The sequence below is a fragment of the Kryptolebias marmoratus genome, linkage group LG1 (assembly GCF_001649575.2).
Source record: "Kryptolebias marmoratus isolate JLee-2015 linkage group LG1, ASM164957v2, whole genome shotgun sequence".
NCBI lineage: Eukaryota > Metazoa > Chordata > Actinopteri > Cyprinodontiformes > Rivulidae > Kryptolebias > Kryptolebias marmoratus.
Window position 1 is genome coordinate 25750488 of NC_051430.1, and position 25964 is coordinate 25776451.

The 25964-nt window shown below is 38.8% G+C and overlaps 1 protein-coding gene across 3 annotated transcripts; it reads left to right on the top strand.

The window, feature by feature from the left end:
- The first annotated feature begins 351 nt into the window (after positions 1–351).
- LOC108233762 (protein FAM214B) lies at positions 352–25543 on the top strand. Of its 3 annotated transcripts, XM_017412433.3 has the most exons (11): positions 352–728; positions 11404–11573; positions 17415–17602; positions 17918–18038; positions 18945–20293; positions 21713–21771; positions 22141–22228; positions 22811–22969; positions 23325–23393; positions 23571–23776; positions 24116–25543. In XM_017412433.3, the coding sequence occupies exons 5-11, from the start codon at positions 19109–19111 to the stop codon at positions 24267–24269; spliced, it is 1920 nt and encodes a 639-aa protein (XP_017267922.1). In that variant the 5' UTR covers positions 352–728; positions 11404–11573; positions 17415–17602; positions 17918–18038; positions 18945–19108; the 3' UTR covers positions 24270–25543. The 3 variants fall into 3 exon arrangements, with proteins under 3 accessions (XP_017267922.1, XP_017267923.1, XP_017267921.1); XM_017412434.3 differs by lacking the exon at positions 11404–11573; XM_017412432.3 differs by lacking the exon at positions 352–728 and having other exon boundaries at positions 10943–11573.
- Positions 25544–25964: the final 421 nt, after the last annotated feature.

Below are 25964 nucleotides of genomic sequence, written 5' to 3' on the forward strand. Positions count from 1 at the left end.
TTTTTTATTATTTTTTTTTTTTGCTAACAGAATAAATATTTATTTTAAGTGTACTAAGTAGGTTTATGGTAAATATGAAAAGATATAGTTGAATGTACGTCAGCTGAAAAGCTATCCCTGGCCCTAAAGTCTGGGAGGGTAGAAAAGCACGTGTACTGGGTGGACCTTGAAGTAATCCATAAGCCTATAGCGAAGAAGAATTTTTGAATACAATCTGCATGATTTAAAACGGACCCAGTCTCTGAGTGCTGATTGGTTAGGCGGATCAACGGTAGCTAATGGTATAAATGGTTAGCGCCCAGCTGGTCGTTAAGTCCCGCCTCCCACGCCGTTGTCAGCAAACCCCGGAAACGGCTCTTAAAGAGACAGGGACGAATTCTATGTAAAAGGTTCCAACAACGAAAACAGCTGCGAACACATAAAAAAAAGAGACAGACGTTGAGGAAGGGACGTACCTTCGTCACCCAAGAAGCAAGCTTTGTGGCAGGACATAGCGAGAAGACAGAACTGAAATCGTACGAGCCTTTTATCCTCCATTAGACGCAGCTAATGTGGCTAACTTCTGGGTTCAAGCTGGTGCTGTTAGCCACCTGGAAACCGACAACGTAGCAGCAGTCAACACGACATTCAGTGAGATAACAAAAAGGCCAAACTCCGAAACGACAGGGACGCGTCAGTTCTGACTGCCTGGCTGCATTCTCCCTGCTAAAATCATCTTTCTTTGTGAGGTTTGTGACCAGACTCTTCATACTTGCTCTCTTTTTTTTGCCTGGTTGTGTTTTTTTTATTGTTATGCGAGTGTGAACTTGTGCTGTGGGGAAATGGGACAAAAGCTCGGCCAATGCACAAGTAATTCCGAACGCTTCAAGAGAGATGCTCATCCTAAAAGCATGCAGGTGGTTGCAGTCATCATTTTTTTCCACATTTGTGACAGCGAACAAACAAACAATGCCTGGAATCCAGACTGAGACAGCTGATGACCTGACAGTAGCTTGTAAAATTAAAGGGGGCGTTCCCCTGCTTTGTCTGCCTTTTATTCTCACTTTCTTTATGTGTTTGCCCGCAGACTGCGGTGGCCAGAGAAAAAGTTAAAGAAATCCCAATGTTTCAGTCATCCTCGTTCCTTTATGTGCATCTGGCAAGAAAATGCATGCATTAATATTTATATTTATTGTAATTTTACACTCTCTTGGGGTTGCCCAAATATGGGCAAAGTAAAAAAAAAGAGAGCTCCCCAAGCAGTGCCATTAAATATGAGATTATGACTTGGGTTAAACATCAGGGATAATGATCAGCTCTGAAAAGCTTACTGGAGGCAGACTAGCATTGCAGTGTGTGTATTGTTCCCTTGGACTGCACTTGGGAGTTGCATTGCATCATGCAGAGAACAGGCCAGGGCACTGATGTTGGCACTGAAGCCTTGTTACAATATTTGTAAAGTCTTTAATTTGTCAGCATTTGATTGCATTGCTATATTGCTTATCTTGCAACACAGTGATCCCCATTGTTCAGATAAGTGTAGCCTGATGGCTTTGATATGCACATTATGCACACGTGTTTGCAGTCTCATACTGCATCACCCACGCACGTGCATATGGGAATCCTGCAGCTGCCTCACATGCATATAAATAGAAAATATTTGCACACACACATGTACTGTACATCTCCACACTGCAGTAACAAAGTACATGCTTTGCTCTCAGAGCCAACCCCCACCTCTCTGTCTGGGAGAAAGCAGTGGGCTTTGTCCTCAGCTGAGTGTGACGTCATGCAGATATTTGCTGTAATCAGCCCTGAAGGCAGTGTACATGTTGTTCAGGAGACCTGGGTCTGGGCTTGTCATTTGCACAAACACACTTAGACTCAGGTTCCCAGCGCACTGGGAAAGAAGCCTTTACTAATTCATGCAGTATGTTCAGGTGAGACAGTGGATTCTAGAAAATCCTTTTCATTTCCAAAGAGAACGAAGAAAGAAGAGATCAAACACGACAAAGAGAAACGCATGAAAGAACAGCAACTTCAGGAATCCCTAGCAATGACTGCTCTGTTTTCCTACTTCATTATGGATACCTTCTGCTTCTCAGACCCTCTCTACATACTACTCAGTGAAGAACATTAAGTTATGGAAGAGAGTGGTCATGGCTAGCCGGGTGTGCATGCTCTCATTTTAATATATGGAACCACCAGTGTCCAGTTTAGAAATAAGGTGTTATATGGTTGACACTAACTTGAGACTCTTTTTATTCTAAGTTTTGTAAAAGCATTCTGTACCTTGAATGCCGTTCAAGTTTACTTTTATTCATAGGTAGGTCATCTGATAATCTGTGACACTTAAGGGAAACCATTCGTCCCGTTGTCCTCTGTGTGTCCAGCCTGTCTTTCTACAAATAGAGCACACCTCCTTTATTGTTTATAATTATCTGATTGCATGGTTACAGTCCATGGCTGTAATTCTATTTTTGTTCTATGTTTTTTTCTTGTTTTGTTTTTTTACCTGGCAATGTTCTGTGTCAAGAAAGTGCTGGTGGCTATTATACGCTATGAGCCGATGAGAGCTTGTTGTGAGCCCTCCAATGTGCCTCTGCAGGATTTGATGTCAGAGATTACAGATTATTATGTAGGTTAGACCCAGTGTGCATCACAGCTTTGGGGTTGTATTGATCTCTACGGGTGTACTTGTGACTGCATATGTGTGCAAATGAGTATTATAAGAACTCCAGTCAAGCTAAAATTGTAGGGGAAAAAATAGCATTAAAAGAGTTATGCTTATACATACAAGAATCATAGAAAAGAATTGTGTTTTCAAAAACATGTAAAAGGGACATTAAACTCCTATTTTGACACATAACTTCTGTTTAATGCTAATATTTAAAGTAGACTTGCAAAAGTAAACTTGTTAAAAAAGAAATACTTACTCACTTGGCTTTTCTAGTTTTTCTTTTTGTGTCTAAAGCTTTCATGCAGCCAGTGATGTGTGAAACTCAAGGTCCTTCTTTGCAACTACTCATTTTCTTCTATACAAAGCAAAAGCCTATTTATTTCTAATTTTTTTTATTTCAGTGTCAGAAAGCCATCCATAGTCATGCTCAAAAAACTTACTCTCCTTAGACTGTGAGAAAAAAGATCACTTTAAGAGGACATCTGAGAGGACAAACTAAACCCTACCTGAATGTCCTTACACTTTGAGATGTGGAGATCATTCTGCAGTGGTCTGTTCAAAGCAGATAAAAGACCTTACAGAAATTCCCCTTTTCAAAATTTTCTGTTCTCTCAATAACATCCTGATTTCTCAAACTTCCATATGAGGCAGCATGTACAAACCTCTTATTAGTTCTTCTTTAACCCTTAAACTGCATTTGTACAAATTCAGACGCTTATAACCCAAATCTAGCCACTGGCTTGCCACAAAGCCCAGGCAGTCTTTGTAAAAGTGCACGTCCTCCTTTAAAACCTGCAATTTCCCTGTATTGGTTTTCATGTTCTATTAGCGCTGCCTCACTGAGGTTAGTTAATCTACTTTTATATAGTGAAGGGAAGAAAGGAGTTGTGGCTTTAAGGATGCTTGAACTGATTAGGTGCCGTAAGACTGCTTTAGTTTTTTCAAGAGTCTTCAACTGTTTCAACTTGCACTGAAATTCCAAAAATCAGACATTTATCAGTGTTGGGTTTTATTGTATTGATATAGGATCAGAATCAAGCATTTCTTTCATGTTTTTACTTAAAAGTCCATCCTAAGTAGCTCAAACAGACATTGCAGTCTTCCCAAATGGATTATCATGTTTGTTTGGACCACTTTAGTCAGATTTGATCCAGGAAGAGGTGGATGGTGTTTGTTGGATCCTGCAGTTGGCCAGATGATGGACCTAAAGACAATGAATGACAGAGGACAAAGAGAGCTGCAAACATTGAGTATAGCATATATTTAGAAGCATAAATTAGTGTTTCAGCACACATTCTTCCTTGCGGGATTTATACGGTAGCGGAAAACCAGGAAAAATACTGAACATGCAGATTTGGCTTTTCATACATTGCTATTTTATAAATTTGATTGAAAACTAAGAGTTAACTATTGCATTTGGGATATATTAATTAGGTATTTTGTGTTCTGTCCAACTGTCCATCTTAGCTTTGTGTTTAGTTGCTGTATTAGAAGTCTTTTTACTATTAACCAGAATTAAACAAATCGAATTCAAGTGATAACAAAAGAGGAAAGAGACAAGTTTGGTACGATACTGAGCCACCTGCTGAATTAATCAACATGGTTTGAGATTACACCCGGAGAATCAAAGCTCTATGATATCCAGTTTTCTAGCTGTCCTCAGTTTTATCAGCAGTGCCTTTGCTTGAACATGAACAATTTGTTGTGCAAAATTTCAAAACTTTTACTGAAAAACTTGCTAAAGTTTATGGGAATTAGTGAAAAGTTCAGTATTGTTGGGGTGCTTGGTTCTGGATTTATATGGGAAGTCTTTTAGCTCTTCATAAAAACCAAGACTAATTTCTTGGCAGTAGGCAGTGTTGGCATCATGCATCTACAAATGTTTATCTGCAACTGAAAATATTTTTTTGTTTATTTGTGTCTGCTGAGACTTTGTTAATTAGTCAGGTTGAATTGTTTATCTCTAAAACTCACACACACATAAGCACATATATATCTTGATGATTTAAAAATAAAAGTGTTTTTAAAGAGTTGTAAAGTGATAGTATAAAGGTTCAAATAGTACAGTGCTTGACATTTATACACTGTATTTGTCTGGGAAGTAGCTCCATAGAAGCATGTAGAGTCTTGCAACATCATTTGGGTATATCTGTTCATTTGTATGCTAATTACTGCGGCGCATTAGTGTGTTATGGTATAAATGCTTTTATGTGTTTCTGGCTGGTCTTGTCTCTGTGTCTCATCAGAGGCAGGAAACAGCTTTGTTTTCCAAACTGCAGTGATCTGAGTCGTTGGCTGTATCCCTTTTGTTTGTGGCCTGACGTAACATGCAGAGGACATGCAGACACCAGTCAGGCTTGAAGAAGAGAAATACAGGAAATGCGAGGAAAGTGTGCAAGGGAATGATACACAGAAAAGGTTGAGACAGGCACAAGTCAAACTGACTCGGCTCCTTTTTTTTTTTTTTTTACTCCAACTGTTTCTTCTTGCCCCTTTCATTTATACACATTTTGTTGTTTTTAACGACTGATTAATACAAAAAATCTAAAATGCCAAAGAAGACAAGGTATTACTGTTTACAATGACTTATTTAGAGAACATATCATGGGGAGCATCTTAATGTTGGTTTACATTACGGTCATGGATGGTGTGTGTAGTTGTCATTAGGAATTAAACTTTCTGAAATAAAACAAACTAGTTAATTTGTAAGTAGGCAATTATACAGTTAGGGTGTTAAAAACCACTGAACCAAAGTGTCTTTAGTTCTGTTTATTTGCACATTGGGTTGCTATGCAGGAAATGTGGTCGACAAATAACATTTGATTTGATTTTAGTGGTTGTGTTGCTCTAGGCATGACAACACTGGTTAGCTGGCTGGTTGCTTGGTTTTATTCTACTTTTGCAGAATACAGCTATTGCTTGTGTGTTTGACACAAATAATAGACTTGTGTGATTCCACATTATTACATTGTGTCCATTCGTGCAGTCAGAAGTAGTTTCATCATCAGTCTTGTATGTTTGCTTCCTGTGTGGTTGATTTGGACTAGATGTTGTGGCTACATGAGTTTTGTCCTATCCAGGTGTGTGAATTTAGTTATGTAGTTGTAATTTCTTTTACTTTTTTGCCTATTTCCAGTATATTTGAGCAAAGGAACACATTTCTACAGCTGATATCATAAAATGAGCAACACATAAAACCCACTAAACAGGTGAATGTGTTTGTGTTTTTGTTTTTTTGTGTGTGTGTGTCCTTATTTGGACATTTTTAAGATGTAAATAAAGGCCTTCTTGGGTTACCTCTAGGGAGCACCTTTTTTGTGAACTTACTGAACAAAATGTGATTTCTGGATATTGTAAGTTCAGGTCTGAAATGAAATATGGTTACAAATATGAGTAAGGGTTGGCCTTTGGAATAGGCTGTCTCCAATAAATGAAAGTCAGTTCAGTGACCTAGGAAGAATATTTGCGCAAGTATGTGTCTACAGTGACTTGAAACTGTTATATCCTGACTGGCTGTATGCTGCAGTCTTAATAGACATGTGCACCTGTCACAGGAGTGGACCTGAAGGGAAGTGAGACTCCATCTGACTGGCCAAATTTGGTTTTGGCATGCAGTTCATGAATGCATATAATAGCCTACTATTTATTGCAATTTAAACAGTCCTTTGCAATATTGTAGTTCTCATTTTGATAATGCTGTGATGGTAATTCTTTCCTACATTTTGCAGCCCTATATTTAATTCATAATTTGTCCTTAAGGTATTTGGAAAATTGTAGCTCTTTGGTTCCAGATAGTCTCTTCGTTTCAGTGCTGAACACTCACCAATTGTGGGACAAATGAGCTCCAACTGTTATTGTAATCTTCTCAACCATCCACTTTAGTTTATAATCCTCTCTACCGCCAGGCTTTTGTTGGTAACCAATCAGTAGTCAAACTGGCTAGTTAAACAATGACAGTATGTTGGTTAGACATTAGTGAAGTATTTAGCCCTGAAAGAGCTTGATCTCCTCTGCTCCTTTTTAACTAGCTAAATGTCAAACAGAAATACATTTTGCTGATATCAATCAAAGTAATGTCCGACCATCAGAGCTATGCAAGTTTCTCGAGCATGAAATTGAGGCAGAGAGCTTAAGCGATAGGTGAAAAGAGACAGCTGAATTCAAAGAGAAGGATTGAGGGCCGAGAGGGAAAAGAGAAGAGGTGGAGTAAGAGAGTGCTTTATTTCCTGTCCTCCATGAATAGGCAGCATATTTTTGTGGAACATTCCTCTCAGCTTGCCCAGCTTGTCACTAAGACTCAGGCTGCCTCACTTTACAACATCTCTTCACTTCCCTTAGCTCCCTTCTATTTCTCTTTTTGTTGTGCATCTCAACAAAAGTACATGTCATGCACTTTCTGTTAGTCTCCTTTTATGTCCAAACATTTTGACCAAACTCTGTAGAGCAGAGTAAACAACATTGCAAGGACTAAAATCTAATCAGTGGTAGATGTAGGTCCTAATAATGATATTACCCTGCCAGAAAATAATTAGAAATTAAAGACTGAATTAAAATAAAAAAATACTAAAATCAATTTGCTCAAACTCTAATTATGTGTGTAGGGAAATTAAATCATTGTAACTCATGATTTAACAAATGCAAAACAAATGTTCCTGCAATTGCAAAATTAAACCAAATCATAATTATACTGTGTAAAGACTTAAAGCATTGTTGGTGGAAATTATTGCAACATTAGAAGTAGTGGAATAGTTGGTACTAAAACAGATGTGCCGTATTTGGATGGTCTCTTACTGCAAAAGTGACTTACCAAAAGTAAGTGTTCAGCTGTTTACTTACAGCAATGTAATACTTTTAGAGCTCTATGTATAGAACAGAAGTTATTCCGATGATGCACTTTTCTTTCGCAAGGCCAGAGCTTTAAATAAAATGAAGCTTAAATAAAGCAGTGAATGTTACAATATTTTACTTATTGCTACATTTAATTTCAGGAGGTTTATGGTTATATTGAAAGAGCATGGATCATCAATACAATCACTTTTGTTTTGCTGTGTTTGCCTGGATTCTGGTTTGTTTCTATGAGATTTGGTCAAAATATGGCAACAGAAAAGGATGTCTACTTTCAACAAAGCTGACGCTTATTGAAATTAGAGCAGTACTGAAGTCTGATAATGGTCTATCACATATTATATATACCCTTATGTTAGGCTGAGTCTGAGCATTGGGAATTATTCTGTATCTGCATTAATGCTGTTGTTGCTATTAATTTGATGAAAATCAGTATCACTTTTCAACATTATTACATTTTCTCAACAGAAATCTTTCTTGAACTGAATACACTAATGAATGAATGAATAGATACTTGATTTTTTTCCTGAGAATAATTATTGTTGTCATTGTTCATACTATAACAAAACAATACAACATCAAAGAACATTACAAAAAGATGTATAACAATCAGAAAATACATTCCATAGCATTAAAATAATATTTGTCTTGTACATAAAGATGAGCTGTTAAGCAGGGAGATGGAAAAAACCTGAAATAAACGCATTTCTGTTGAACAACTGCATTTGACAAGTTCCTTTTATTTAAGCACACTTGTAATAGGAAGCTTTTTTTTGGGGGGTCACGCTGGTGAGTGAATTTTTAAACTCACAGCTGGTCAAACATTCCCTTCAATAGAGTTCATCTTCGCAGATCATTACGGCACATTGCACATGTAAATACAGCATAAAGAAACTATTCTGGGTGGGTAGCAACATGCATGAACCTGCTGACAATGGTGAAGTTTGGTTATGGTGGGGCTGCAGCGCTAGCCCAGAGATCATGTTCCACTGTAATACCTTTTTGCTAAGGAAAAAAAAAAAAAACAGGGGGATATATTGAACAAAGAAATGATGATTTAATAATTATAGGGGACAAAAACACATCACTGCATGTTGACACAGAACAAGCAAGGCTCATGAATTACTGTATTTCTACTGCTGCATACAAAGTTTGACATTAAGTAAAACAAGATGAATTGCATCACAAAATTTAAGTGTCTTTGAAAATCTTTGGTTTGTTGAACTGATCTGTGAATCCTTTTGAACACTGCTGGTGTCACCTAATGAAACAAGAAATGTCAGGCATCATTTAAAATGCCGCAGCAGAAATAAAAACAAACACCTTCTTGTGTTCATGTCAGGACTGCAAAAAATGGGAGCATTTGTTGGAACGTTAGTAGGTGTATATTTTCAGTACATCTTTCTTTTCAGCTGCACACGGTGCCCTCGGATGGGGGAGGGTCTTCGTCGCAAAAACACACCCTTTTCCCGCAGATATGGAAACAATGTCAGCTCTTAAATCAACATATGGTTGTAAGAATGTGTATGTTTGTGTATGATGAAACTGAAGGATCCTTCAGTGCTGCTCGGGAACATCATTTCCATGATTTTAAGAAGCTTTTCAGCAGGATTTGCCCTTAGAGGATACAGTTGAGCCTGTTTGAGAACAGGATTTTTGTCTCATTTGAATCTCGACTGGTCAGTTTATCTATCTCTCCTGGTTCCTCCTCCCTTCCCTTTCTCCCCTATCCCCACATCTCTTTGTTTGGAGGTATGAAGCCGAAGACTTGTCTTGTTTTTCAAACCACTCCTCAACTCATCTACACACACACACTCAAAAAAAACCATTGCATGCGTCCAAGAATGGGTTTAGTGCTGTAACAAATGGCTGGATAAGCCACTAATTTGAATATATTTCCAGTTCCAGTCAAGTCTTAAGCAGAATGTTTGAATTTGATGTTTTATTTGGTTGTATATTTGGGGATTTGGAAGTGTCCCATATTGGTCTATGAGAAGTTTGGATAAAGATGATTATAAATCTGTAAATTTGCATTGTGTTATGTAGTAGACAACAAGAGTTACAAGTGAATAACAACATTCAAACTTCAGCATAGTGAGATCCTGTGATGCATTAAGAGGCAAATCTATTTAAATAGCAGTGCAGGCAGAGCTGGTATAAAGATAGTGCTGGTGAGGAATGTTAGGTGTGTTGGTGTATTAAACCTTTCATATTAATGTGTTACTATCCGTTTGAGTTTTATGAAAATAACATATTTTGTGTTTTAGAATCTGTTGTGTAAAGCATTCTGAAAGTGTAAAAAGCAAAAGCTCAGTAAAATCAGAAGAAACGCTTGTATCTTTGTCCCCCAGTGTAACAGACAACTTGGCAAAAAAAAAAAGCAGCAACTGGAGCAAATTTTCCATCTTTTTTAGAAAAAGTTGCTGTGCGTCCCAGCTGGAAACTGAGCAGAAGGCAGACATAAATCAAGAGTCATGGCAGCACGGTGACAGGCAATGACTGAAACATGAAGAGGCAGGGAGCTGTGTTCAGTTTCTTACATGTTCCAACCAGCTCACATGGGTTAACTAGTAACACTGCAGATGGGTGTGTGTCATGAGTCTGTAATAGGAGGATTGGACAAAGCAGTGAACTAAATATGCATGCTTGATATCTTCAAGTATGCTCTGAGACCAGGGCTTTAAACTTGTGCAATGTCTGCCCAGTGTGTGTTTGTGAGGTGAGAGAGCACACAAAATGTGGGATGCGCTGTCTTGCACTGTGTGGACTTTGACCACACAGCTCTGAAATAGTCATTGCACAATCACCACAATGTTCCTCATTAGCTCACAGATGCCAAAATTACTCACACCAGCACACAGCTGATGGCTGCTTCTGGTTCTCAGCTGATAAACTTCTTTTGCACACACTTCAGTCTCTATCTGTACTCCAGCTGCTGTGCTTTTTTGTTTTTTTCCCCCTTGCAGGGTAAAGTATGTAAGCACCGTGAACATATTATGGTACACACAGACTGCGGTTGTGTGTCAGAAAATGAAGGAGACAGTAAAGAAAGGGGGAGGGTGACATGTATGTGCATATTTATTCTCAGGGGTGATATCTTCTTTATTTGCTGCTGTTTTTTTAATACAAGTAAAGAAACGGGCAACTGCATATATGGCCTTCTGTGGGAAGACTTTACGAGGTAGTCGCTGTACACAAAACATGATAATAAACATGAAGCGTTTACGGTGAGAAAAAGTGCTTTTCTGTTTTCTGCAGAACAGGACAGGCAGGAGCAGGTGGGCGGGCTTTTGGCTCTGCACACTTCCTCTCCCCTTTCATGGTTCCACCCAGCCAATAAGAACCTCAGCCAATACAGCTGACCCCCCTTTTCTCTATCCAATCACGTAGCAACATCCAATCCCCCCCCCCGATTCTTTCGCCTGTATGCCTTCACTGCTGAGTGAGCAAAGCATGCCTGGCTCTATCAGCTGAGAAGAAAGCAACAGAAAGAAAACACACTGAGAGAGTAGGCTAACAACAGTGAGGAAAACGTTGAAGTGAGAAACGGAGTAATAGAGGAGAAGCTCGGGAAGGGGAGAAATGGGAGAAGGGAGACAGCATGACAGCGTATAAAGTGGCTTTTGTGTCCACAATACTTTGGAGGAGCGAATATACAAGAGGAAAGGGGGGTGGCTTAAAACAGAAAAGTAGAAGGAGGGCACAGGCGAGACAAATGGGGGCTGGGAGTCGTCAATGAGTTTTTGATTTGTTCATGTGTGTGAATGAGGGTGGAGAGAGGTAGACAGGAAGAAAACATACAGAGAGAGAACAAACTTGTGAAAGCTGTTGGACATCCTGACAGAAGAAGGGACAGAGAGGCAGAGCAACTTGACCTAACTCTACATTTCTCACCACAGCCTGTTCAGGGCAAAGGAACTGAAGAAAACAGACAAAACCCAGGGAGTCAAGAGAGAGAAAGAAGGCAGCCTGACCCAGGGTGGAGGGCAACAGTGTCACCCACTCAGCCAGCCAGCAGATAGAGGAAGGAAGGAGAAACACCGACAACAAACCTCATCTTTCTGACGGGGTGAGTGTGACGAGTTCTCCTGCTCTCAAGTCAAGTGTTGTAATGCTGCTTCATTCGATTGCTGTCATATCCTCAGCTGGGCTCAGTTGACTCAACGTCTCCTAAAATGGCCACATGAAAAGCAGGCAGACAGAGAGGGAGGGCGGGACAGAAAGGGAACCTGTGTCAAACAGCTTTTTCAGCAAATAAGTCCCTCATCTTACTTTAAACTGTCATGACTCCCCAACGTGAGTGCTGCAAATTCATGGTGTAATATTGTGTCACTCTCAGATTTACATCTCTCTTCTCAGTGTTTGTCTGTCTTTCCCACTTCCTGTCATACGTTGGTGTTTAACACTTACAGATGCAGTCAGCTGTATTTCCACCCATCCTTATGTAGACAGAAGTTCATGTAATCTAATCAACAGCTGATTTTTTTTTTTCTTTTGCAGAAGCAGCCAGAAACTGTGTGTGTGTGTGTGTTGTTTATCAGCCTCCAGGCACAGAACAGGCCTGGGAGTAGTTTGGGTGGGGATCTGCTAAAACCTTATGAGACAATCTGGGTATTTGTGAGGCTGCTAACTTCATGCTGATGCTATCATGCCTCTGTTATGGGCTACATGTGAAGGGTGGGCTGAGAACACAAGGAGGGCAGAGTGCAAATGAGCCGCCAGAGATGCGACTTTTCACTAAAGGCTCATTCAGCACGACAGCTTAGGTCGCAGACTAAAAGTAAATCGTTTCAGATATATAACACAGTGAAGACTTAACCCCATCAAACACAAATGTGGCAAATGCCTTGTTTTCAGGGGCTGTCAGAAAGGGTTTATAAAGTGGTCAAGTTAGCATTCTTAACTGATCAGCCAGGACATTGTTTTTGTTCTCATAATAAAGTGATGTCACTGATTTTGTTGTAATTTACAAAGTAAATGCTAGAAGCCATTGAGAGATTTCACTCAAGCTTTTCTCAGGATTTGAGGGAATCTATGAACTATTAGGAGACATCCAGTCTAAATCCAGACATCTGTAAACAACACAGCAGCTGTGTTCCTCCCAGATATGGTTTCTTTTAGGTGGAGTTCAGCATTTGTCAAATCTCATACAGGAAAACAAAAATCCGTAGTTTTACTGCTGAATGAGAGGACGTTATGGGGCTTTGACTGCCAGGGTTTGTGTACGTTTCTGTGTGCACACATACCTGTGGCATTTTTGTGTTGTGATTAATAGCAACACGTGCCAAATGTCAGGCTGCTTTTTAAGGATAGGTGCCAACTTTGAACTCTGCTCTTGTCACATTCATAGATTATACTGAGAGTTTGAGTTCAAGATATCCATAAATGTCCCGTTTTAGAATCTTTTTGTGTTCTTAATATTCATTTTAATAACCCCTTGTTCAACTTTTCATAGTCTTTTAGGAAGCCTGGATTTGCTTTACAGATGTTTTTGTTTAACACACAGATGCTCTAGCGGCCCCTCAAAATCTTGAAGTCTTTTCGGTTCCTTTGATTTGATCAGGCTGCTTCAGTAAAACAAACACAATGTATGTGATCACATCACTTTGTGCAAATTATCACTATCCCTAACACCACCTTCCTCATGGTGATGAAATAAACACCTCTGGGCCTCCTGATGTGCTCAATCATCTGACCCAAGACACCTGACCTTTGACCTCATGACCACGGTTTCCTTCGGCCTGAACAAACAATAGGTCTTATGCGTAGCTTTTATCAACACATATTTGACACATCTCTGGAGCTCTATATCTTCCTTTAAAGGTTTTTTTTTTTAATGGTTAGTTTTGAATGCTTATGGGTAGTTCAAATGTTTTATGAATATTAAAATGTTGCCTCAGTTTCATACAGTAAACTTACTGTAAACTGTTCTTGAACTGTTGTTTAGTCATTTGAACAATGGTAGTTCTGAATTCATTTCATTTTGGATCTCAAAAGTTAATTCAGTTAAACTCATTTACTACTGACTCAATGATCATTTAATGTTGATGACTTCTCATATTATTGCTAAATAAATGTTAAGTGAAGAGTTATTTTTGTTTGCCTTTTAAAGATAGCTTTACGTTCTAGCAAAAGGATTTGAACATATTTATACATTGAACATATTTAGAAGGCCAGCCAATAAGTCAATTTTGGTGCAAATTTGCGACTGCTGGTGTTTATAATTATGTGGAGACTAAATTGGCACCTAAGAAGTGAGAACTTTGTGAACTTAGCACCTGACACTGTTGCGTATGAATTTGGGTTTTTCTGTCAAAGCAAAAAAAACCTAAAGTATTTAAATCATAAACCATATAATTCCATAAACATCATACATTTCAGTCCGTTGGGACATTTTTTCCAGCTGAATAAAAGCATGCTGTTCACCTAACATATATATATATATTTTTTTTTTTTCCTGTGAGGTAGAGAAAAAGTCCATGCTTATGACCTGTGTTGTAGCTACAAGAAACAAGCTGTTGGTGGCATTTGTAAATTACTGGTTCTTAATCATTAACAGGTAAATTGAACTGTGCCTTGCTGACTCCTTGGATCATTACTGAAATGAACTAGTTGTACCTTTTTAAAGTTTTAGGAATAAATCTGCTGGACACACTACATGCACTGTTGAATCATTGTGAACAGATGCTAATTTGCATGTCTTGGTAAATCTGTGTCTTTATGTGCTGTATGGGGCTCATTACTGTTACTATATGTATAGGTCAGGTGTGAAGCAGATTATATTAGACAAGTGGATTAGAGGTGACCATGAGAACATAATCAGAGGACGTGTATTAGCACATAATAATGTTTATCAATGCAGTAATGAATTTTCTGAGTTCCAAAGTCTAAATCGGCAGTCTCTGGCATTTAATGGGGTGAACCCAGTGCATTTCCTCATCACTGCTGGCTGCTTGATTGGGACTTAGGGCTACAGCTTCTGTCAGTCTCCTGCTTTGCTGGTTTAAAATGAGGTCAAAAATCAAGTGGAACCTAGAACTTAACCTTTGGGTGTTCTTAGGAACGCAGGCAGGAACTATAAATAGTTCTTCTGGCTTTCCACCTTCTCAACTTGTAGTATGATTATTAACCTTACATACACTCACTGGCCACTTTACTGTATTAGGTGCACTTGTTCAATTGCTTGTTAACACAAATAGCCAATCACATGGCAGCAACTCAATACCTTTAGGCATGTAGACATGGTGGAGATGACTTGCTGAAGTTCAAACTGGGCATCAGAATGAGGAAGAAAGGGGATTTAAGTGACTTTGAATGTGGCGTGGTTGTTGGTGCTGATCTACTGAGATTTGTACACACAACCATTTCTAGGGTTTAAAGAGAATTATCCACTGAGCAGCATTTCTGTGGACATAAAAGTCGTGGTAACGTCAGAGGAGACTGGGCATACTGGTTCGAGATGACAGAAACTCGTTCCAACCAAGGTCTGCAGAATACCATCTCTGAACACACAACACATCCAGCCTTAAAACAGATGGGCGACAGCAGCAGAAGACCCCATTGGGTGCCACTCCTGTCAGTTAAGAACCGGAAACTGAGGCTACAGTTCATACAGATTCACTAAAATTGGACAATAAAAGATTTGAAAAACATTGACTGCTCTTAGTTTTGATTCACTGAACTCCAGTGACCTCCATGGTCCCCAGATCTCAATCCAATCGATCACCTTTGGCATATGGTGGAACAGGAGACTCGCATCACGGATGTGCAGCTGACAAATCTGCAGCAACAGCATGATGCTAACATGTCAATACAGACTAAAATCTCTGAGGAATGTTTGCAACAACTGGTTGAATCTATGATATGAATAATTGAGGCAGTTCTGAAGGCAAAAAGGAGGTCGAACCCAGTACTAACAAGGTGTACCTAATAAAGTGGCCAGTGAATGTTGAGTGGTGAGTGTTGTCTTTCTTGTGGTGTTTTATTTGATAACATGAATCTTACATCTTTTTTGGCCTTAACAGGTTTCATTTGACATTCATTTATCTAAATTTAAAAATACCTCTAACTACCTTTTTAAAATTAAATATGCTGAATTTGCCAGACATGTTTATGTATCTCTTAGATAATTATAGTTACCAATGATTTTGCCTTTCTTCTTTATATTTGCCTAATTCCGCTTTCAACTACACAAAGGAAGGATATACCAGATGTTTTTAAATATATCAGTGGCTTTTTACATATGGCTCAAAAATGAGAAAAACTATATTATATGCTTTTCAGAAAGTGACTTTTCTTTGGTGTAAAACCAAATTTCTAAACATGCACCACTTTGGGTTATAAGGAATCAGATTTATTTAATGCTAATATGCTATCAATTATAACTCATTTTCTTCTATAATCTGGGAGAGGCACTTGTGTTTTTGTGCAACTTGAGTTTTCCCAAAGGTGATACTTGTCTGCAGAGACCGTATGTTAGTTGACTAATTGTAGGTGACAAAGATTTCACCACCTACCATGTGATTCTTTATTTGCAACAGTAAGAAGGCACAATTACCTCATACTAAGTCATTGCATAAGTGCTTAAATTAAAGCATCTGCAAAAATGCTTTAAAGTTTTGTGTGGGGGTTTTCTGTTATGAATCCCCTCTCTTTTCATGGGAGTTGAAAACATGTATTGTAAGACATAAAACATAACAGATGTCTCATGACATGACTTGCATAAAAACTATTTGCCAGCCAAGTAATTGAAATACCAGCTCCAGGTCACCCAGAGTGCAGCTAGTCTGATCGTTATATTCAAGTACAGCAATTTTGAGGATGCAGATGCATTACACTGGATAGAAAACATATGCAAGAACAAGTCTTGTTATACATTTATCATTCTCAAGTTTGGGTTTTTGTGCTCAGTTTTATGTTGTGTTCTTCTGCATCTTCTATATATTCAGTATATCTGTATGTATCGTCACTCCACTACCATGATGCTGTAAAACGCTAAAAGTGAGGTAATTGGTTTTGGTATTAAAAGTCCAAATGGGAACCAATTCTTCTTTATGTAAATTAGAGCCAGCAGGGTGTTCATCACATTAGCTCTCTTTAATTTCCAGCCAGAGATTAAAATAAAAAAAATCTAACCACTTTGATTAAAATTAATTACTAGCTATGTTTTAATATAGAGTTGAAGTTACTGTATTTTAGCTGTACCTCTCAAAAGACAACCAGCTTTTTTGTCTGTGTGTGTTTATGTATATATTTGCTAATTTATTTATTTTCTTGTGAAACTTCTTCGCCACCCCTACCCCTCAGCACCCCCTACCATCGACCCTCTTGAACTCTCTGAAGCTGTGCTTCTCTTTCTCCCTCTTTGTGGCCAAGTACAAAGGAGTCGTTATCCTTGGGCTGGTGGTTGCCATGGGGATAGCTCATTGCAACCCCTCCCTCCACCCCACATTCCCAAATTCAGGTCCAAGTAGGTTGGGAAACAGCTCGCTTCTTTTGGTTCATCACCACGTGGTGCCAAGTTGGCTCCATGAATGACTCCTTCATGTCCGATGATCAGCTCAGAGTTTGGCTCGTTATATTTGAAATGGGGTACATGAGAAAACAAAAACAACAACCATGTTCTCCCTGAGCGGATTCGTTAACTGTTTACAGTGTGCTGTGTGTCCTTGGTTCAGTCATATTGAATTCTTAACTGGTTGAGCTTTCATCTGCTGTGTTTGTTTCTTCAAAAACACACAGCTAATTGGGACTTATGAGCTTCTGGCACTTTCTTTGCTGGGCTTATGAGTTTGAGCATCAAAAATTGTCAATCTGTGTCTGTACACATTTTCAGAAATATAACATCTGAATCTTAATTAACCTAAACATCATTAAGTGTGACTGTTTTGATGTGTTTTTGGTTCTATAGGGATTCTGGGAGGAATGACCCAATCATGATGCCACAGCCGTGCCCCACTTCACGCCCAGGTCACCAAGGAGGGAGTGCCTGGCTAGCAGCCAAAATTAGAAGGCGTGCCAACAGAATTATTACCAACTTGGACTCAGAGATATTTCATCTTAAAAGTCTTCAGCGCTACTGACAGTTCACTCCTGCTGGTAAGATTGATCTGTCAGCTTCTGATCTTTATCACTTTGTTAAGTTAATTTTTATAAAGTTGGTTATTTTTAAGGAAAAAATAAAATTGCATAATGTTAATGATTCATTATAATTATTTCAACAAACATTTTCTTAATCTTGTTGCTTGTAACTTAGAAGATATTCCACTTCCAACCAAACTCCAAAACACATTTTACAAAAATAAAGTCATTTTCTTCTGTTTTATTATCATGGTGTGTCAAACAAAACACGACAATATTATGAATTATCAGTTTATGGTTTGTTTGTTTTGTTTTTTTGTTTTTTTTTCATAGGTCATCCATTTTCACAAAGATGAACAAAATCCATTAGAACGCCGTTTAGACACAGCTTCCAGATGTTGTGCCAGAGGAAGGGTTTCCATGCAGGAGGAATTGTACAAGGAGTGACACAGAGGTGAGTTGTTGGTCTTATTGTTATTTATTTTTTCAACCATTTTCTCTGAACTTGTCTATGTAACTAATGGTTTGCACTCTAATACCAAACCAGTATCAGAGAATTATTGTTGTTTAATTTTTTTAAGACCTTTAACTTTGGTCTATGAGTCAGTCAAGCATAAAAAAGCCTCCTAAACTACAGGGATAATCCATTATTGTGTTGACATATAACAATTTAGCAAAGCACCATTTTTAAATTGGATCTTTAGGCATTGCTTTTCTTGAAGAATTTCTTCCCATGTGTTTCACTTGAATGTATGAAAAATACTGTAGATAACAGTTTGACACGTAAATGACTTTAACACCAATGAGATGATTGACGATTGATATGGTACTGGATAGAAAAAGAATGAAAAAGCTGCCAAAGTCCAACCAAAAGCTTTAAAAAGACCTTCAGAAAGCCTGAAGGGCTGCTGATCAAGATCACTTTAAAGGATTACAAAAACGGAAACATCTAAAATGTGTTTTTCTACCCAGGTTTAACTATACTTTAAAAAAAAACTGGTATCTTAGTAAGAATATAATGTAGTTTTTGCATTTGCTCTGGGATTAGTGGAATGGGTGTGGCAGCACCGAGGAGCGTCATCACTCAGCACAAAAAGTGATTAATGTGGATTGACGCACTCGTGACGTTCTGCTTGTTTGCAGCAGTCAGGCGTTGTTCTCCTATTTGTCGAACTTATGAAATGTTCATAAAGTTTAAAATATACTATAGACAGTTAAATATTCCTATATCATTGTTGTTATGGAAAGGCCTAATAACGTCTGGCTCTTCATCTTCATTAGATCTAATTCACAATTCTTGCTTCATACCTGAAATAAATCTGTCCTTCTGAGTAGTAATGCAGTATTTTGTTACCCTCAGGTGGTGTGTGGCTCAGCTTCTTGATTCACACACTTGGAAGAAATCACATCAGAAACTGTAGGACATCTCCTTCCTGTGGAGCATATTGATTTGCCTCCTGATATTTGTGAGGACCTACTTGCAAAAAAAGTAATTTAAAACGCTTTTATTGCAACTGTGAAACCATGCGGCATATTCACGTGGAGTTGGCCAACAAAAAGGCTCCACTGGATCTTCCAGCTCAGGAGGGGGACCTGCCACCTTCTGGACCTCCATCGAATGGAATAAACTCTGCAGTCAAAGCGGGTGCACCTAGACGCTTTGACCAGGAGGAGTTGCGTCTTCAAAAGGTCTACCAGCTCTCCATTTTCTCTCAGATGGGGGGCTTTTCCACCTCCACAGGATCCCACACTGATGCCCAACAGAAGCCAGGCCGGTTAGGTGTGAAAAGGGGACTAGAAGAGCCTCAGTTGACTCACAAGCGCTCCCACCTAGAGGACAAATCAGATAGTGACGTGCTGGAGGGAGGGGTGCTATGTGGGTCAGTCCCAGCTCAAGGTGTTGGGATGGGATCAGTGACTGGGCCTGGGCGCTCTGGTTCTCCATACACTTGCATGCAGGTGGAGCACAGAGACTCTGAGGGTGGTCTGTCACCTAGGTCTCCACCCCTCTCCCCAAGCCACAACCCCTCCCGGCGCCCAGCTCACAACAATCATGACAGGCCCATCCTTGACGCATTTGCTCCACTCTCCCCTAAATCATCCCCAATGTGCGACCCTCATGGGCACATCTGTGACCAGGGCCACTCCAATGGAAGCTCAGTAAGGACAGATACACCTAATGGTGGCCGCACACCTACCCACTCAGTAGGTAGCCCTGCACAGGACAGTTGTAGTAATGGCTCCTCTGGAGGCCAGCTCAGCCCCCACTTATATGAAATGTCTACATATGAAACTCCAAATCCTGCCAGCCCCACCAGTCCACCTGGCCCTTTCTCACCTCCACATCACACTGAAATGCAGGAACCAGGGGAAGCTACAGAATGGGACATTGGACTTGAATCCTCTCCACCTGAGCGAAGTGCTACACAAGCTGCCAGCTCGTCTAATGGGCTGGCTTCCTGGGAGAAAACCCCCATCAGTAATAGCCATCGTCTGTACTCCGGAGGCCACTGGCCAGCTAAAAAGAGGTTGCTGTCTCCGGGTGATGCATCAGAATCATGCTCAGAAGATGAGGGACCTTCCACTTCTAAGAGAAGCAGGTTGTCTTTGCTAACTTCTGGCCTCGGCCTGGCCTCTTGTCGTAGCACTGATTCTAAAGCCGCACCATACTGGAACCACCTGCTGCCCACTGCACGTGACCGGTCCAAGGTCAGCATCCATTCACACATGTTGCTCATTGTGGGTTTTTTTATTCAGCTTTTTTTTCCAAGTTCATAGGAAAAAGCTAACACAGCTAAGTAGAGTTTAAAACAATAGCTTAGATTTTTGGGAAAAGGTTCTTGGGAAAGATTTCTTCTTAGTCATGTCTTACCTAAACTGAGATTGTGAAAAACTGCTTCCTGTCCTAATTGACCAGAAAGACTCTCCGGCTGATGCTTTTATTGTAGCATTCTTGTAAAAGAACACAGTGTACACTCTTTTTCTATTCAAGTATAATGCCTTGAAGCCACAAAACACTTAACTGCCATAAGCAAAGGCTTCTATATCTTTGAATACTAATATGTAAATCCAAAACTTTTTCAGTCAGGGCTGTTAGTCGTGACAAATCAGTAACAAAAGCAAAGGGAGAATTTAATAAAAGATGCAAACTGTGAGAACGAGTTAAAGTAACAGAATGAAGGGATGGCTGGCTCAAAATCACACCATGCTGGAACAGGCAGAGCAGCTCCAGAATAAAGCCTATTGAGGGAAGGTCCATTGTTCCACAACATGAGTGTGCTGTGTCTCTTACACACATGCGTTCACACTCGCACATATACAGTACAAGCACCCTGCTTAAGCTGTTTCTGGAAGTGAACTGACCATTTCAGAACATTGGGAGGTTAGAAAGAGCTTTTAAGTCTGTTAGTTTTTTGTGATGGGGAGCACGCTAACAGGGTTTACTTATTGGCTTTCAGATTTTGAAGGGATTATAGTGGCAGAAAGGTTCGGGATCTGTGTGAGGGCAGAAAAGAAGAACAGCAGATATTTAAAATAACGCGAAAGGAGGAAAAATGTATATATATTAGTGAGAGGAGTAAAACGGATGAGAAAAGCATAAATGTTAAACAAAGTTGCTATGTCAGTGAATACAGGTCAGATGAGACAGGATCATTTTTGATAATGCCACATGTAGATTCAACTATACATGAAGATGAGACAAAAAGCTGACAAAGGGGGTTAACTCTTACCAGCACGTGAACCATGAGGCAGAGCTTTAAAGAGAACAAATCTCTAAAAGTAAGCACAGGTTTAGCTAGTGACGAGTTATCTGACCGCTGGGTGGCCTTTCCAATGAACGGAAGTGGGAAAATGGGAAAAATTAGTGCCGCAACATCTAGTAGTCAGTGTTCAGTAAGTAAAACAACAATTGAAATATAGAAACCCAACATTTCTTTCACATAAAGACACAATCGAGCATCAGTTTGTGTATTTTTATTTAGTAGGTTAGTACTGATGTTATTTGCTAACAGGTTTATGTTGTTTAAAATAAATTTAATTCTAACACAGATCATATAAGTAGTTTATATGTAAATTGTGAAACTAATAAAGGTCATCTTGTCCTTTTCTCTCTGTGTGGTTTTCCAGACTGCCCTAGATTGCACAAGATCAGGGAGACGACTAAAGAATGGGTTGCGATTAAAAAGGTGAGTCATCTATTATATTTGTAATCATGTGCTCACAAATGTTATTACAAAGAAAAGATATCACTTAAAATAGGATTAAAAGTTAAAATTGTGAATTTTAGTTGAGGTTTTTGGTCAAGTTTGCATAGATTAGTGGATTCACGTGTGTGATTTGTGAAGAGTTTAGACAGTCACACTGACTACAGCAAATAAACACTTTAGAGTGGAGGTGGGAGTTAAAAGTACGTTTGCTGTTATTCTAAATGAGAGGGTTCTGTGTCTGGACTTGAATTCGCTCACAGGCGTGTGACATATTGGTTAGGACAAAATTATTGTAATTTTAACCGCTAACCACCGCTCTGTCTTGTGTGCGTTTGTGACCATATTCAGTCGGCAGCTGCGCAGCGGCAGGCAGACTGACACCGGACGATCTACACGCTCCTCCTCCATCAGCAGATCACTACTTGGCAACTTTGAGGTATGCAATGTAAAATTTATTGCAGCAAAATCAAGATATTTCTGGTAGAAACATAACCCAAGTGGAGCTGAGGTTTGGTTTATTTTTTTTCTAACAGAAAATTTATTACTTCTTGCTGTAAGGAGTTCAACCTAAACATGACAATTTTATGTTAAATCCATTCATGTAAATTAATAACATATAAATGGCCGAGTCAGAATAACATCTTTTTAATTTCATTTTAGACTGGATTTCTTAAGTTAATGTACAACGTATATTATCAAATTATTATTTTACCATAGTTGCTTAAAATTTACACTAAATGTGCCTAGGGCTTTTTTAAAATGAGCTAAGATTTTTGCATCATTGTTTACTGAGTCTAATTCCAACACAAAAGGCCTAGTCTTTGAATTAGTATTTTTAAAAAAGGTACTGATACTAGGCTGTTACATTCAAGACTCATTGACTAACAGCTTGGTAGTTTATTACCATGTTCAACATATTTTTGGGTTTACAGACCTATTTGGTACAGTTTAAAGATCATTAACTGTTTGAAATTATGAATATAAACCCCCTTTTTCTTCTTCTTCTTTCCCACCACAGGAATCCATACTGAAGGGTCGATTCTCCCCATCAGGGCAGATTGAAGGCTTCACAGCAGAGATCGGAGCTAGCGGTTCCTACTGTCCACAGCACGTCACCCTGCCTGTGCAGGTTACATACTACGACATCTCAGAGCACAGCGCACCCTCCCCCTTCCTGGTCAGTCCCTGTGCAACGATGTGTGTGCAGTTTTTGTGGCACAAAGAAAAATAAAATGTATCTAAAGATTTAAAATAATAATAAACAACTACTCATAATATTTATAGGAGTTGTCTTTACTGTGCTATATTTTTGGGGGGTTTTAAACCAAATGTAAAATATATTGGATTTTCTTCTTTTATGTGAGTATTGTTTACTTCAAAACTAAATATTGTACAATGTTCACATCGATAAGATAAATCAATAAGTATGTTAGAAGTAAGGACCAGCAGTATGGAATGATGAAAGTTTTATTTTTAATTATTTGTGGTGTAAGATGTTCATTTTTTGGCACCTCTGTGTCGCTCCTTCACAGGGGGTGGTTTCTCTTGAGCCTATTGGAAAAAAAGGATACAGCATACCCAAAGCAGGGACCATTCAAGTGGTGAGTTAACCCACTCGCATTTTCTTCTTAAAGAAGAAACGATGCATGGTCTTAAAGTTATGTTTTTGGCTTTTTATGATTTCAGTAAAACAAAGAATTTTTTTTTCTTCTTTCATTAAAACCATTGTGTGTCTTGTTTTTAAAATATCACCTTTGGTCTGGTGTACATCTCCTCAGACCTTATTTAATCCCAACAAAACTGTGGTGAAAATGTTCCTGGTGACGTACAACTTCGGAGACATGCCTGTCAATCACATGACCTTCCTCCGCCATCGCATCTTCCTGGTGCCAGTGGAGGAGGGCGCTGAGGGGAAAGGCGAGGCGTCTCCGGGAACTGTAGCGCTGGACAGGAAGAAGATTCTCTGCTACTTAATACATCTCAGGTAGGATGGAGTTCTTTCATTGTCTTTACCTTTCAGGTCTGTAATGTGGTCACTTAATAAGAAGAACAACCTCTGTTGTTATTCTGGGATTGCAGTATTGTACCAAACAAAAATATATAAAACAAAATCTTCACAAAAATGTTTTCAATAAACAGAATGAATAACACTGATAACAACAAAAAAAGCATATTTTATTAACTAAAACATTGGTTATAGTTACAACCAATAACCATTTTTTTATTAATATAGATGTATTTTTGTCCATTTTCAGCAACTTTTTTTTCTTTTAAAATGATAAAAGAAAAATAACATTATTTTCTCTGTGTCATATCTTGTCAGATTCCAGAGCTCCAAATCTGGGAAGATTTACTTGCACAACGATATCCGGCTGCTATTTTCCCGCAAATCCATCGAAGTGGATACCGGGATTCCATATGAGCTGAAATCTTTCACCGAGGTGCCAAGAAACCCTAAATACTCCCCCCGTATGTGACCCCTGCCTGACCTTTAGAAGCTCTCCATTGTAAATGCAGCCCCTTCGTTACTTCCCAAAGGAGTGGAAGGGAAAACAAACAGACTGCAGGAATTATGGACACGAAACCTAATAAGAGTTTATGAGAAACAACACAAGCACACAGGACACATACAGCGTTGGTCATTGAAAAAGTCCCCCTTTTTAAAGTGTGTAGTTTTTTTGTTTTTTTTTCTTTTTCATTGGACGAGACAATTTAAAAACGGTCTACTCAGACAAACGTGGCAGTTTAAGTTCACTGAAAAGATTTTCAAACATTTAAAAAAAAGAAAAAAAAGTTATCTTCGAGGCTGTCCAGCAAGGATGCAATCAAAAGCAGGACTTTTTCAGTGCCTTCATCTGTACAAGGAAAGAGATGCACAAATTCTTACTCCAACATACACACGCACCCAAACAGACTGAAGCATATCGCATATAAAAAAAAACAAACGACAGAACAAGAACACTTTTTATGACAACTCTGAGTTTGAGTGTTAACATGCATGCCTTGTGACTGAAACACCTGAATTATCCTCTAGTGCCGTTTCACACTGTCCTTCACTCTGCCTGCAGGGTCAACTGCCTCAATGGACCAAAAACATTTTCGATTTGGTTTAAAACATTATAAAATAAACTAAATAAAGAACACAAAATGATGAACACCCCTTTGGCTGTAGGATGTGACTCACTTTTACATTTCTCTAACAGAAGAGGATCAGAAACACACACACTAGTGAAATCAAGGTCTGTATTACAAACAGCCAACTTTAATTGTCTATTTCCATTTAAAAGTATAAAACAACACATTGATCTAATTTGGCCAAATGTGGGACTCCTGTTGAGAAATATTTCTCCTTTCACTATTTTACCTGCTGCAGTACAAACCACTGTGTACACATATTTTAAAAAAAAACAGAAACCTTTTTTTTTCTCTCATGTAGCCAGACTGAGGGACATTGTGCCGTTTTCTTTTTTTAGATTGTGTTCATAGCAGTCTGATGTTGGAGCAAATAACTGGCAAAAAAAAGACAAACTGTAGTATTTTTAATTTATGTTTTCAAAAATGTCTTAATAAGCAATATGCTGCACAAAGTAGAGTGTGTTTTCAGCTTGGACGAGCTTTCTTGTGGACGGGGAGAGAAAAGAAAGCAACAAATTGAGAGTGTGGGAGGAGGGAGGGACAGAGGGATGTTGGGGTATTTAATATGGAGGGGGAAGTCTATGTATATTTAAAGAATAAACTCTGCGACTGGCGAGTACAGCCCATGTTTGTCATTTCTCAGAGCCACAGTGGAGTTTTTTCCTTTTTAAAACATTTTATTGTGGTGTCATATTATCATGCAACTTCATTTCAAACTAAAACATTTCTAAGGTTTACTCCTTAACCTACATTTTATTTAAATTTGAGTTTTGTTTCAGTAACAAGAAAAGTCATGAGGTGTTAGATGAAGACTATTACCCAAAACAGATATTAAATGTTAAAATTACAGTAGATTTTGTATATTTTGGGAGGATTTGATGAGAAATCTTAAACCTGAGGAGCAGCATAGCAATGTAAACTGAGGGTTTACCTGGTATACCTGTACCAGTTTGAAGGTGTTTTTCTCCGAAAAACTAAGAAACGTGCACTCAACACCTTCAGGATCCGAAAGAATCTTTCTCATATGAAGTGAAAGA